The following is a 14,798-nucleotide window of genomic DNA, read 5'->3' on the forward strand; positions in this document are numbered from 1 at the left end:
AAAAAGGCAAATTAACATGTGAGAGTGAGTGAGGGAAATCACAGTAATTACATTAACGCGGATGAAACACTGTAAAATAAAACATGAAAATGTGTGTGTGTGTGTGTGTGTGTGTGTGTGTGTGTGTGTGTGTGTAAACAGCACGTCGGCTTGTGGTTCAGTTTTTTATGAGCTGTGGCTCGAAGCAGGATTTTGTGTACAACTTCAGAGGAGGCACACATGCAGCCAGAACACACACACACACATACACACACACACACATGTTCACAGATGTTTAGATGTCTATAGATGTTTACTGATGTTTACAGATGATGTTTCAGATTTCAATGACATTGAAAAGAGTTTTGTTCTTTGAATTGAATGATTTATCCGCCGATCACAGGATCTGATGACAGAGACTCGAACGATAGTTTAAGTCAGACTTATCAGACAGATCCCAGCTTGATCATGTTAATAATGACTCTTCCATAAACGCAGGAGTTAGTCCTGGAGTTCCACAGGGTTTTGTGCTGGGACAACATAAATGTCCGCTGTTACACAGACGACACCCCGCTGTATTTATCTATGAACCAAACGAGACCAATCAGGTGGTCCAGCTCCAGGCATCACTTAAAGACAAAGACCTGGAGCTGGTTTCACAGAGACAACAACAAACAGTCAGAATTCAGACTGACTGAATCTGAATTCAGAGATTTAGTTCTTGACTATCTTAAACCGGACTGTGGTGCAATGAATTCTGGGTAAATTAAGACTTTTTTTTTAAATATAAAAAATGGTTGACCAAGGAACCACATCCAACCACTGAGCTCTGTTTGAACAGTTTGTCTTTAGGGAGAATTCAACAGTTACAGGATGTTTTATTTTGAAAATTCAGCAAAGACTTTCTTTTCTCTTTGCTGTCTCCATAACAATGTCAGCAAACCACAGTATGAGCCATGCTGGTCCGCACAGGTGTCACTGATTGTTACCATGGTAACACTGGACTTAGACCCGAGTTAGTCTGAAGGTGTTTCTGTCTGTAATGAGTCAGTCTGTATTTTGTCTGACTGACGTCAGACTGATGTTGGCCGGCTCTCCAGTTCAGGTCAGCTTGTATTTACTTTAATATTTCCATGTTGTGATAAACAGCAGTAAACAGTCTGTTCTTCACGCGACCTTCATCTCCAACAGCCCCCCCTTCTCTCAGGTGCCAGCCGATTCATTTCAGCTTCATAAAGACTCAGATTTCCCTTCAGGCTCCGACTGGAAACTGATTTCTGTCTGATGCTGTAAACAGGGTGACATTAATATACAGCTCACCAAACCCATCACACCTGGTCTGAGCCCGTCCCTGCCTGTTGTTACTGCGGTCCAAACAACAGTCCAGGACCAGAGTCTGGACTGAACCCAATTAAGCCCCTTAGTCCCGTAGGAGTGTGTACACTTCAAAATATCACCTTGTCTTCAGAGCATCATAACTCCGCGACCGATTGAGTCGGAGACGCAACATTTTTTCTCCTTAAACTACAGAATCGTTGTTTTCTAACGAGCTCCTGTTCATCCGTGTGAGTCTCTGACTTCCATCAATACACTAACATTAAAGTCAGGAAATATTTGGAGTAGTTTCACCATTTGTCTGGAGCATGGCTGCTTTCTCTCTCTCTCTGTTTATTGATCGATTCGCTTCATTCTTTGCTGGTGACGTCTAGAGTCACGTCACTCAACTGTACATTCCTATTGGCTCCAGTGGGAGCTGTCACAGCCAATCAGAGCGTCCGATTCAGAGGCTTGAATGGGAGCAGTGCTGTTTTGTTCTGAGCTCAGAGTGAGGAGAAGTTGAGACAGAAACAGACCGACGGATGAGCAGCAGAAACTGAGGAGCTGATGAGAATAACTCCAAAGATAGAAATCACCTCTAGAGCAACTCCAACAGATCTGTGTTGAAGTTTTCCTTCTTTATTCTGGTTTACAAAAATGTCTTTTAGTTTTATGGGCTGTTAACCTCTGTTATACTGTACAAGAGTCTTTACTGAGTATTGAGCTTGTGCTGTTTCTGAATCTGTGCAGCACTGAAACTTTAAATGAGAACTTTATTATGACAAACACAAAGGTATGAAGAAACGAAAAAGTCTTATTGTGGGTTCAAATACTGGAGCTCACGACCCCCAAAGTCTAATCAGTTCGTCCTTGAGTCCAAAGTGAATGTTTTTAACAAAAGGTGAAGAAGTTCCCTGAACGTGTCACTGAGACGGACGACCGGCTCAGAGAGATAATCATGTGACGTTAAGCACGTGACCATAATGTTTCAGGTGTGTAGTTCTAACTTATTACAGCTGTTATTCCTCTTGCAATGATCCGTCAGAGCTAAGTGTCAGCATTGAACCAGGGGGAGCCAATCGTCACTCAGCGTCTGTAGAGTGACACCTGAGACAACACGCCTCCATGAGGTGAGGTGCGTTTGATTCACTGACCGTCAGGTGCTGGAACAGCCAGGCTCTCAGGATGTTGGTGGCCACTTTGGGGAAGATCCCTCTCTTCTTGTTGTGCAGTTTGTCTCTGTCGGGGTCGTCGTCATCGCTGGGCGACGCCACGCCGTTATCCAGACAGTCACCTGACCAACGACACGCAGAGGAGAAAACACACCACTGAACTTTTTCATTTCCAAATTTACCAAACGTCGGTGACCAACTCTGAACGTTTCTGAAAACTTTAAAGATCAATTTAACGACATGTTTTATCCTGACCACGCCCCCATCACATGATCAGGAAGTGAATCCAAACAGAATCATCACTATGCATTTAAAGGAGGTGGAGACACTTGAATCACACGTTCATCATCAGTTTATAAACATGTAATAACTGTTTTCTAACAAACGTGATCAGATGAAAACAGCTGACGCTTCTGTCGTTCACATTTCCCTCTGCTAGCTGAAGCTAGCTGACGTTAGCTGAAGCTAGCTGACGTTAGCACATACATGAGGCCAGGCTCCGAGCGAACACATGCCTTCACTCATGGACTCTCCCAGTTGATGAGTGGAATCAAACCGGTGACCCTGCAGTCACGAGCCGGCCCGCTCCGCTCTGTGACCCTCCCTGTGCCCCCCCCCCCCCCCCCCCCGCAGGTTCTGGATGGTGGTGAATACTGCAGCATTTCAACTGAAAACCACTAAAAGCTGCGGCCTGGTGTTTTTACTGCTCTCTCTCTGCCGGTTTAATGAGCCTCATTTTCTCCTCAGTGTTTTTAACAGCGCCGGGCCAAGGTTAGGGCGACGGTCCCTGGCAGCCTGCGGCGGGTGCTCCGGGTCCGCCGTCCAGCCCAGAGGCGGCGGTGGACCGGGGCCTCGCTCCGCCTCAACAGAGGCAGGACTCTGCCGAGCGGCGGAGCCTGAGAAGGTGGAAATAATCATAAAAATGATGCGTAACTCCATAAACAAGCTCTCAGCCTCATTAGGGCGAACCGCGAGCTCCCCGGGGCTGATTTACACCCCCACCCCCTCCACCACACTCTCGCTCTCTCCTCAGCTCCTAGGGGAGAGAGAGGGGAGAGAGAGAGAGAGAGAGAGAGAGGGGAGAGAGAGGGGAGAGGGAGGGGAGAGAGGTCCACCTCTACTGCTAATGGTCTGTGACGACTCGGCTTCACAACAACCCGTGGACTCCAGGAGGGAGGGGCTCAGAGGAGGGAGGGGCGCCTCAGAGGAGGGAGGGGCGCCTCAGAGGAGGGAGGGGCTCAGAGGAGGGAGGGGCTCAGAGGAGGGAGGGGCGCCTCAGAGGAGGGAGGGGCGCCTCAGAGGAGGGAGGGGCGCCTCAGAGGAGGGAGGGGCGCCTCAGAGGAGGAGGACTTACAGTAAAATGACTTCCTGTAGTTAGTGTCAGTTTTTTTCTCTTTAGAAAGAAAAACTGAAAAACAATCTCTGGGGACTTTTCTAATATTTGAAACGTTTCAATTATATTAAGTTGTTTTGTTTTTTCCATTTCATTTAGTGATTTGCAGTTTAGAGCGAGTTCTTGCTTGAACACTGTTAATGACATTTATGGATAAAGAGGTTTCCTACAGGTCGACCTCGACACTCTGCCGTCTCTCTCGCTCCTCCGTCACTGTTTGAACAAATCTTTATTATCCGAGCTGGAGAGAGACGGAGCGAGAGACTCTTTATTTTCCACCACGGACCATTTGTCTTCTGCTGGCGATGGTGGGAGGGGTCCGATGAATACCAGCCAATCCGACGCTCTAATGACCTCACCGCTGAGGTCGGTGCTGGAGGCGTCAACACGACACCTCCTGCGGTGAGAGCTTAACTTATAGGCGGCCAAAAGTATGTGGACACCGTGACGGTGTAACAGCTTCCTCCGGCTTCGGTCTGAGCAGATGTTGAACCGGCTGATGTGACAGCGGTGAGGTCCACACGGATTCTGACTCGGTGCTGGATCGGGTTCAGGTCAGGGACCAGAAGAACTGTTTGCTTCCGTTTCTAGTCTTTATGCTAAGCTAGGCTAATCTGTGGTTGTGTGATTCTCTCTCTCTCTCTCTCGTCCACGATTGGCTGACAGAGAAAGCCCATTCAAAGTGACAATATTATGGTCTATGTCTGTTCTCCAGGATGACAAATTAACGCCGAGCTCGGGCCAAACCTGCTGCGGAGTCGGGCTGCAGTCGGCAGATGTCATGTGAAGTCCTGCTGCACCGAGCTCCTCACCTGGTGAATCTCTGATTCACCTGGTGAGTCTCTGATTCACCTGGTGAATCTCTGATTCACCTGGTGAGGCTCCGGCGCAGAGTGTGAGTGATGGTTCAACAGACTGAGAGCTGCAGCAGCTTGTGGTCTGGCTGCATGTCCATCCAGTCACACACCAACCATCTGACCCACACAGGTGAAAACAGACTGTCCATGGATTAGTCAGCTAATTGATCCATCAACTGATCAAATAAAAAAAAAAAAACATTGCCAACAATTCTGATAATCAATCGGATCATCAATCATTTTTTTAAAAAAATGACAGAAATTTATCTTGTGTAAATAAAGATGGCCGTCGCATCTGTGACGAAAGCCACAGGTTTCTGAAGCTCAGAGTGAGCTGCTTCACCGTTGCCATCTGGGCAGTGTCTGACTCCGCCCCCTAACTCCCAGTTAATCCAAAAATTGACAAAGAGGAGGGGCCTGTGTGGAGCCGAGACTTTGCTTCCTGCCAGTTTGTAGCAAGGATACGCCCCCATTAGCATCGTTAACATCTTGCTCAAAGGCTAACCAAAGACTAGTTAATTTGATGGCTAATTAGCTTGTTAACAGTTAAGCTAACAATCCAGGCATGGGGGCGCAGACACTGATACCTGCTAATTAGTGCTTATAAATAAAATAATACTAGAGTTTGATTGTTCTGTAAAAACAGGAGCTCAGACTTTCTCGTGTTCTGTCAGTTTCCTATGACAACACCCACCTGTCAGTCAAAGAGGCCACGCCCTCAATCCTCCATAACTTTAGTCCTTAATAAAATGTAAACAGGGGACTAAGCATCAAATCAATCACTTTCTCAGGCAGCAAAACTTTTTTCTCCAGATGAAAAACACGTCAGAATTCAGAGTGTGATTCTATTATTTTTATGCTTATTTGCTTTAATGATTCAACGTGTCCTGATTCGTGATTCAACCAAACCTGAAGACTTTGAATTCAGGACGTTACTGCAGGAATTCAAGTATGAAAAGGTTCAAGTGAAAGGAAACTTTGTGAGACTGAGTGTCCAGATCTTATTTATGTGTGTGTGTGTGTGTGTGTGTGTGTGTGTGTGTGTGTGTGTGTGTGTGTGTGTGTGTGTGTGTGTGTGTGTGTGTGTGTGTGTGTGTGTGTGTGTGTGTGTGTGTGGGAACATAAAGCTCTCTTTCTTCCAGCTCTGCTCAGCGTCTGTCAGCCTTCATCACTCTCTCACTTCCTCTTTCTCTCCAACGTCTCCCCCCTTTATGTTCAAACTCGCATCACATCCAGCATGACGGAGAACCTCTGCCCCCCCATAAACCCTCACACACACACACACACACACACACACACACACACACACACACACACACACACACTCCAGTATTAATGCACCCCTGCATCAGTACCTTGTTCACTGCTGTTGTCTCCGCTGTGAGACGTGTGTCCACCGCTGGACGGTCCCGGCGTCCCGGCCGAGCGGATGGACGCTGCGTCGTCTTGATCTCTGCTCCAGGAAATCTGCAGAGGACGACACAGAACGAGAGCAGGGCTTTAACCGGAGCGTCATCAGAGTCACACCTGAGAGGAGTCCTGTCTCCTCTGTGTGAACATTAAACCACAGAAGAAGAAGAAGAAGAAGAAGAAGAAGAGGTGGTTAAAAGATCCAGTTGGAGCTCAGACGATGGAAACATGTGGAGAACATGAAGTGAGGAAGGTTCAGCCTCCTCATCATCACTTCACCAATTTTCCCTCCTCAACCAGCATAAAAACCATATCACTGTCCCCGCCCACAGTGTGTGACTGACAGGTGATCAGAGTAGACACGCCTCCTCTGGGACCAGGAGGATTATCAGCGTACGACCCGACCGAGAGGAGGCACTTGAGAAGGAAACCGGAGCTTTCGAGCCGCTGCTCAATGGTCATCCAACACTAAGCTGCTGCAGTTCACACTCTGTGGTGTTTAAAGGGTTAAAGGCTCGACAAGTGGCTGCTGGGAGTTTCACCGCTGAGGAAAACACTTTCATTTCAGCTGCTCAGGGAAACAGAGGAGTCTTCACAAGGGTGTGTGTGTGTGTGTGTGTGTGTGTGTGTGTGTGTGGCTCCTGCAGCTGGATCATTAAATCTATCTGCTCATATTCCAGCTTCACTTTCTGGGGATCTTTGGTAAATAAAACCTGCAGAGCCTCTTCGGTCTTAAAGGGACAGTTCCTGTTATTAGACGTGTGGTTGTGTGAGGCAGTCATATCGGTGTTATATATCTATATCTATATATATATATAGATATAGATATAGATATATATCTAAAAGACGAACACTGAAACAATCCAACATCTGTGTGAAAGAAGCTTCATGTAGAAGATTTTCATCTTTATCTTCCCGCCAAAACACAGTTAGTTTCAGCTCTTTCTGATTCCCTCAGCACCATGTAGGTGCTTGTGCGTAGGAATACGGAGGTTCAGCGGTTTAAAAAAAGTAGTGCCAAAGGAAAGAGCTGTTTGTATTTTTATGTATTTGAAGAGACATTTTATAAACGGGATCACATTCCTCTTCTTATTAGCTAACCTCTCTGTGGCTGAATGAAGCTAAAATACCTTTTCAAATAGTTTTCTAAGTTCTATTATTTATTCATGACTGTATTTATAAATGCTTTATGTAATGAGAGATTTATCCTGTTTTTGTAAATCCATTTTTAAATCTGAAGTATTTATTGATGGATTCATTGTTCATTTCTAAATTCTTTTTACGATTCCTGTTTTTAATGTTTATGTTTATGAAATGAAGATCTGCTTCATCACTCTCCGTTTCTGCAGATTCATCGAGCTTCAGTGAAAAAGTCTGACGTGTTGAAACAATAAGTTTTATAACATTAAACCTTCACATTTTATCTTTAAATGATGCAACTTCAGATCAGCTGAAAGTACAGAAACAATTCATCAAAATCATCTGGACTCCGTCCAAACCTTGATTATTGATTATTGAATATTGTCTGATCACGTGTGAAATGATGTTTCTGACTTCTTGTCTTCAGCAAATACACAACATCATTTGAAACTGCAGCGAACAGAGATGATGAACAGCTGATTCACGGCGAGCTCACCTGGTCCAGGTTGTTCGATGACCTGATGAAGTCCTCGCTGTCCGATTTGTTTCCGTCTCTGTCGTCAATAACCAGATCGATCGGCATCTTCCCTTTCAGACAGCTGATGTATCGATGGCAGAAATTATCACAGAGCTCGTGAACCTGAGAATAATAATAACAGAAAGGTAAGATGACGTGACGACATGAGTGAAACGTATAAAACATATAAAATAAAGATTTACATGTCGACGTGTAAACAGTGACATTAAAGGATCACAGTGGGATCTGCTCAGGATTAATCCTGGATTAGCAGCACGGCAGACATCTTGGTTCTAATCTCATTACTTCAGATTAAACAGCAGATGCTGGCTCAATCAAACTGTGATAACTAAGAAGGTCAAAGGTCACTGAGACAAACCTTCTCCAGCTCCAGGAGGTGGAAGCGCAGCACCTGTATCGACTGAATCATCTGCGAGACAAAGAACAACCAGAATAAAACTGAAGAAGAAGAGAAGTTCGTCAGACTGAGTTTAGATGTTTAAAAGAGTTGTTGACTTCACACATCACGACGCACCACCATCAGCTGAACCCTGGGGTTGTGCTTTATTTTGAAAACTGTGGGGTTGTGTGTTTTATTTTGAAAACTGTGGGGTTGTGTGCTTTATTTTGAAAACTGTGGGGTTGTGTGTTTTATTTTGAAAACTGTGGGGTTGTGTGCTTTATTTTGAAAACTGTGGGGTTGTGTTGAAGTCTGGACAGACAGAAACTGAGACCTTTGTAAACGATGAGGTCATACCCACGGTCTCTCCTGATTGGCTCTCATCAGCCTTTGCTAGCAGCTGTTGTTCACTTACATTCTGTGTTTTAATATAATCTACTTCCTGTTTACACCGGCTCGCACATGCTCAGTGCAGGTGAATGGTCATGTGATATGTGTTTTCAGGTGTGTTGGTCTGGATGAAAACGTAGTCGTGTCATACTCACCAAGTTATCCAGCTCTGGGTTTGATGAAAATAACGGCTTCTCCGATCGGATCTACACACACACACACACACACACACACACAGTTCTATGATACTGTACTAATCAATACTAATCAATAGCAGTATATTAACTGACTGAACTGAAGCACAGTACACATGAATCTAATCAGATCTGAAGCAGCGTCACTTAAAACCAACAGGAAGTGAAACGATGACTTGATTTGAACTGATGACTGTCGGCCATGTTTTATGATCTCGGCATCTTATGTTTTATTTTTCATGGTGCATTATTTTTATTACAATTTCATAATTTTATTGTTTGTCATTTAAATTGTTTGTAAAGTCTTTTTTTATCTGCTCATGAAATGTTTTGATTATGTTTTAATGTAAATTCATGTCTCTGTTGAAAAGGAGTGAGATTTACCTGAAGAAATAAAACAAATCCCTGGTGGTCCTACATATCCCATGATTCATTGCACTCCGTTAATGAAAGTAAAGCGGAGAGTCTAATGTCAGTATTGGTTTTCAGGTCTGATGCTACAAATGTTGAAACCAACAGATTTAAAATTAACTAGTTTTAGCGAAAAAGAAGTTACATGTTGTCAAGGTTGCTAGGCAACAGGAGCCGTGCTTTGTGACGCAACGGTAAAGGCGGGAACAGCTGGTGACACGAAGAGGAAATCCTCGGTAGACCGGACCGTCTTCAGGGTCTACGAGGGACCACGTCCTCTGACCTGAGACACAGCTGTTAATAATCCGCTGAGTGTTTTTATTCCTCCGCCCGGCAACAGTCAGAGCGGCGGCCATTTTGTTTTCAGGTCATCCGTCCGTCTCGTTCTCGTGGACACGATGTCTCAGTGACACCTCGACTCAACTTCTTCACATTTAACACAAACATTCCCCTGGACTCAAGGATGAACTGAGTAGATTTTGGTGGCTAAAGGTCAAAGGTCAAAGGTCAAAGGTCACGTTGACCTCACAAAACACTTTTTAGCCATAACTCAAGACTTGACAGTAATTACTGATATTTCTGTGACTGTGATGAACATGACGAGACCTGACACTGGTCTGAGTGGAGGGGGAGGAGTTAACCACGTTGTGCTCATCAGACTTTTATAATGTGTAACGGACGTTTGTATTTTAGATCGTCAGTGAACAGCTGTTTGGCTCTACCTGTTTGGAGAAGACAGCGATGTCCTCGTTGAAGGAGTCCGAGGAGCAGACGTCTCCTCCGGCCACGCCGCTCTCCCTCGGCGTGCAGGTCGCCAGCTCACACTTCTCAAAGATCAGAGCGAGCAGCGGGAATAAAGGATGTCTGCAAGAGGAGGAGGAAAAAACTGTAACACGAGTTCCCAGCGGCCCTGAACTTCACAGAGAAACTCCACAACAACGATCATGAAAAGATAATTAACACTGGAGGTAAACGGAGTTCAGTTTGTCACATTTAAAAAACAGGAAGCTGAAGAGTCATGAAAGCGTCTGAGTCTGAACCGAGTCGTTCAGCAAGAGACAGAAACAGTCAAAGAGAAGAAGGTGGACTGAGAACATGAGCCACTCATTATATATAAACGTTAGACCCCCCGCCTCTCTCTCTCTCTCTCTCTCTCTCTCTCTCTCTCTCTCTCTCTCTCTCTCTCTCTCTCTCTCTCTCAGGTGAGTTGTGGTTAATGAGGTCATCTCTGACTCAGGTAAACGTCTCTGATAGAATAAAGCTCCCAGTTCACTTCCTGTTTCAGTTATTAATGACATCAGTCTTTAAGCTACGTCACGTGGTCACAGAAGAAGAGACTGAACCAGCTGCTGACACGTCACATCTCGCTGCTCGTAATTGCCGGCTCGGCTCGGCTCGGCTCGGCTCGGCTCGGCCCGAACACAGACGACTGGAAGAAACAGTCTGTCCTCTCAGTAAACTCGTCTCACCCATAAATGGCGTCCCTGTCCCTCTTGACGGCGTCCCCAGCCATGCTGCTGCTGCTGCTGCTGCTGCTGGTGTGGGTGTGGGTGGACTGGGTGGACTGGGAGTACTGGTGTGGAGGGTATGGACTGGCGGCGGCGGCGGCGGCAGCCAGGTGAACGGCCTGCAGGGAGCGAGCAGCGGCGGCGGCGTGGTGGTGATGGTGGTGGTGGTCTCCATAAACCCCCCCCACCCCCTCCAGGCCGTAGTGGGCCAGGTCTTCATACTGAAACAGAGAGAGGAGCACTGTGACCTCTGACCTCAGTGTGTGTGTGTGTGTGTGTGTGATTAAAACACTGTTCAGATAAAAAGAAAAGATACAAAAATTGTTTCTACAGAAGCAAAGTGTTTTCATCTGTTTGAAAGAAAGAAAGAAAAAGAAAAAAGAAAGAAAAAAGAAAGTGAAAGAAAGAAAGAAAGAAAGTAAGAAAGAAAGAAAAAGAAAGAAAAAGAAAGTAAGAAAGAAAAGAAAGAAAAAGAAAGAAAAAAAGAAAAAGAAAAATCTAAGAAAAAAGAAAGTGAAAGAAAGAAAGAAAGAAAAAGAAAGAAAAAAGAAAGTAAGAAAAAAAAGAAAGAAAAAGAAAGAAAGAAAGAAAAAGAAAAAACTAAGAAAAAAGAAAGTGAAAGAAAGAAAGAAAGTAAGAAAGAAAGAAAAAGAAAGAAAGAAAAAGAAAGAAAGAAAGAACGAGCGAACGAAAAAGAAAGAAAGAAAGAAAGAAAGAAAAAGAAAGAAAGAAAGAACGAGCGAACGAAAAAGAAAGAAAGAAAGAAAGAAAAAGAAAGAAAGAAAGAGAAAGAAAGAAGAAAGACAGAAAATGAAATAAAAAAGAAAGACAGAAAAAAGAAAAAAGACAGAGAAAACAATAAGAAAGAAAAAAGAAAGAAAGAAAGAAAAAACAAAGAAAAAACAAAAAGAAAGAAAGAAAAAGAAAGAAAGAAAGAAAGAAAAAGAAAGAAAGAAAGAAAGAAAGAAAGAAAAAGAAAGAGAAAAGAAAGAAAGAAAGAAAGAAAAAGAAAGAAAAAGAAAGAGAAAAGAAAGAAAGAGAAAAGAAAGAAAGAAAGAAAGAAAAAGAAAGAAAGAAAGAAAGAAAGAAAGAAAGAAAGAAAAAGAAAGAAAGAAAGAAAGAAAGAAGAGAACATGATGAACTGTAAACAGCTGCTGCAGGTTTGGAGGTTTCACAGGTGTACACAGGTGTTCCTATTATTCTGTCCACTTCCTGTTTATTTCCTCTGATGTAGGAACCAGGCTGGACTCAGTGTTTTAAGTCACAACTGGACATTGAACAACGACAAGTGCGTCTCACTCTTTAGTGTCCCCTGGAAACACTTCCTGTTGGAGGTGAGTATCTGCAGCTCGTGTTTTGTTTTCATGTGTTTTCTTCAGTGGCAGCGTGTTGAGCTTCAGGGCCACCGTACATCTGCAGGAGCATGACACACTGAACGACAACAACAACAACAACAACAACAACAACAACAACAAGCTGCTGTTGTTGTTGTTGTTGTTGTTGTTGTTGTTGTTGGTGGTGTTGTTGTTGTTGTTGTTGGTGTGTATTTTCTCTCATGGGATGTTTCAGAAAAACAGTCGAAAACACAGGAGACAAACTCTGATACACACACACTGACACACACACACACTCACACACACACACACTGACACACACACACACTGACACACACACACTGACACACACACACACTGACACACACACACTGACACACACACACTGACACGCACACACACTAACACACACACACACTCACACACACACACACTGACGCACACACACTGACACACACACACTGACACACACACACTGACACACACACACTGACACGGACACACTGACGCACACACACACTGACACACACACACTGACACACACACACTGACACACACACACTGACACACACACACTGACACGCACACACTGACGCACACACACTCTGACACACACACACACTAACACACACACAGACACACACACACTCACACACACACACACTGACGCACACACTAACACACACACAGACACACACACACTAACACACACACACTGACACACACACACTGACACACACACACTAACACACACACACTCTGACACACACACACACTAACACAAACACACTGACACACACACACAGACACACACACACAGATACACACACACTGACACACACACACACATACTGACACACACACAGACACACACTGACACACACTCACTGACACACTGATACACACACACACACACTGATACACACACACACACACTGATACACACACACACACACACTGACACACACTCACTGACACACTGACACACTGACACACACACACACACAGTGTGAAGAACTGATGTAAATGATCAATAAACAGCTGACCAGACAGAAAAGAATTATTAATAATAAATCTATAAAATCTTTAACATGAAAAACTGTGAAAATTAAAAACAACTTTAAAGTTTCAGGTAAAAACTAAATGAATAAAGAAACAAATGAATTTGTTTTTCAGGTCACTTTTTGTTTTAATGTGAACATGTAAAAAACAGAAACGTTTAATTTAATAATTATAATATAATAATAAAAATAATAATGAAGTCAAAGAAAATCAGTTCTAATTTCAAAATCAATTTCATGAATTTATTTATAGATTTATTTATAGAATCTGTGTAAAATGATCAATTAGGAAAAAAGTTTCAAATTGTTTGTACATTAATTTATATAAAAATATGTATATGAATTATGAGCAAAAATCTATTTTAATTTTATACAAATAATGTATTATATTATTATTATTATTATTTCCACTGTGGTTAATTAGACGAGTTAAAACTTTGACTAAAATTCTGTTTGAAAATAAAACTTTGTAAAGTCTGAAGCTTCTGTTGGTTTGTAATAGTAATGATAATATTTATTATCATTATTATAATGATAATAATAAAGAAGAGTTTCTACGGAAACATTAGAAATGATTTTATTCATACCAACAGGTTTTATTGACGGACACACACCGACTCACAGCCGCGAGCGACGCGAGTCAGGAACCGACCAACTGATTTTATTTTGAAGGTAAAAAGTGAATCAGAGTTTTAGAGACAGTGGCTGAAATCAGCTGATGGAATAAAATAAAAAATGTTTTTGTTTATTTGACATTTGTGTCATAAACGAGCTGAGAGTGAACCGCGGAGGCCTGAAGGTCAAACACAGCAACAACCCTGAAACTCATGATCCGCACATTCTTTACACACTTTATTTATTTCCTTCTGCTCAGTGATTTTATTAAAGTGACTGACTGTGTTTCTGCTGCAGTTCAATCACATCCAACTTCTTTTAATTAAATGTTTCGTTTTTATAGTTTTCATCCTTTAATAAGAAATTAAATTTAAAAGAAAAGAAAACTGTTGAACAAAGTTTTGTTTTTTTTTAACTTTCAGGTGAAAAGTTTGATGATTATTGTGACGCGCGGGACAAAGTTCAGATCTGTGAAATTAAAAAGTTAAAAAACTAAATATTAATTACCTCTAAAAAAAATAACTACGTGATCTTGAATTAAAACAATTATTTTCAGAATAAAGGTTCCCGTGTTCAGGAGTTAGAAAGTTTCTGTGGGTTCGGATGAATGAAGCTTCAGTTCTGATCCACTGTCTCACTTTACTCTCTCTGGTTAAACTGGACTTTACGCACCCGTTGCGCCATCGGCCCCGACTCTCCGCCCGGACTCCAGGTGACTCCTGCGGGGCAACACACACATCCAAGTCCCGGTACCGGAGCGCTGATCAGTCAGTGTCAGTCCGGCACGCGGAGAACAACGCACGGACACTGGGAGCGGCAGCAGCCGGTCCCTGCGGGCTCCGCTCCGACCCACGGCAACAGTCCGTCCACAGCAGCACCAGCCCGGGCAGACGCTGTCCTGCTCCCGGCCTCCCGCTCCAGGCAACCGCCAAACAACCGACCGACAGACCGCTCAGTCCGCAGGCTCGAGACCGATCAGGTTACATCCAAACCGGGGGGGATCAACGACGCGGACCCGCCCGCTGCGCTCTGAGCCCGGGCCGTCTTCTGCGCGGAGCTGCGTTCAAATCCCCATCACAGCTCCAGCGGAGCGGCTTCCT

General features: G+C 43.7%; 1 protein-coding gene across 2 annotated transcripts in view; it reads right to left on the minus strand.

Annotated features, from left to right (window-relative positions):
• LOC111672901 (homeobox protein Meis1-like) overlaps nucleotides 1–14,792 on the minus strand; it is a 31,355-nt gene extending 16,563 nt beyond the window's left edge. Inside the window, exons 1-8 of one of the 2 annotated variants that reach the window (XM_023430483.2) lie at nucleotides 14,371–14,792; nucleotides 10,650–10,909; nucleotides 9,903–10,044; nucleotides 8,731–8,781; nucleotides 8,165–8,215; nucleotides 7,765–7,908; nucleotides 6,074–6,185; nucleotides 2,451–2,590 (exon numbers count right to left, since the gene is read on the minus strand). In XM_023430483.2, coding sequence (XP_023286251.1) covers nucleotides 2,451–2,590; nucleotides 6,074–6,185; nucleotides 7,765–7,908; nucleotides 8,165–8,215; nucleotides 8,731–8,781; nucleotides 9,903–10,044; nucleotides 10,650–10,909; nucleotides 14,371–14,382 — 912 coding nt within the window. In that variant the 5' untranslated portion in view covers nucleotides 14,383–14,792. The remainder of the gene's footprint in view (nucleotides 1–2,450; nucleotides 2,591–6,073; nucleotides 6,186–7,764; nucleotides 7,909–8,164; nucleotides 8,216–8,730; nucleotides 8,782–9,902; nucleotides 10,045–10,649; nucleotides 10,910–14,370) is intronic. The other variant, XM_087169663.1, reaches the window with a different exon arrangement.
• Nucleotides 14,793–14,798: the final 6 nt, after the last annotated feature.

This window comes from Seriola lalandi, unplaced genomic scaffold, assembly GCF_002814215.2.
Source record: "Seriola lalandi dorsalis isolate HSWRI2012SDOR001 ecotype SW California unplaced genomic scaffold, Sedor1 jcf7180002054905, whole genome shotgun sequence".
NCBI lineage: Eukaryota > Metazoa > Chordata > Actinopteri > Carangiformes > Carangidae > Seriola > Seriola lalandi.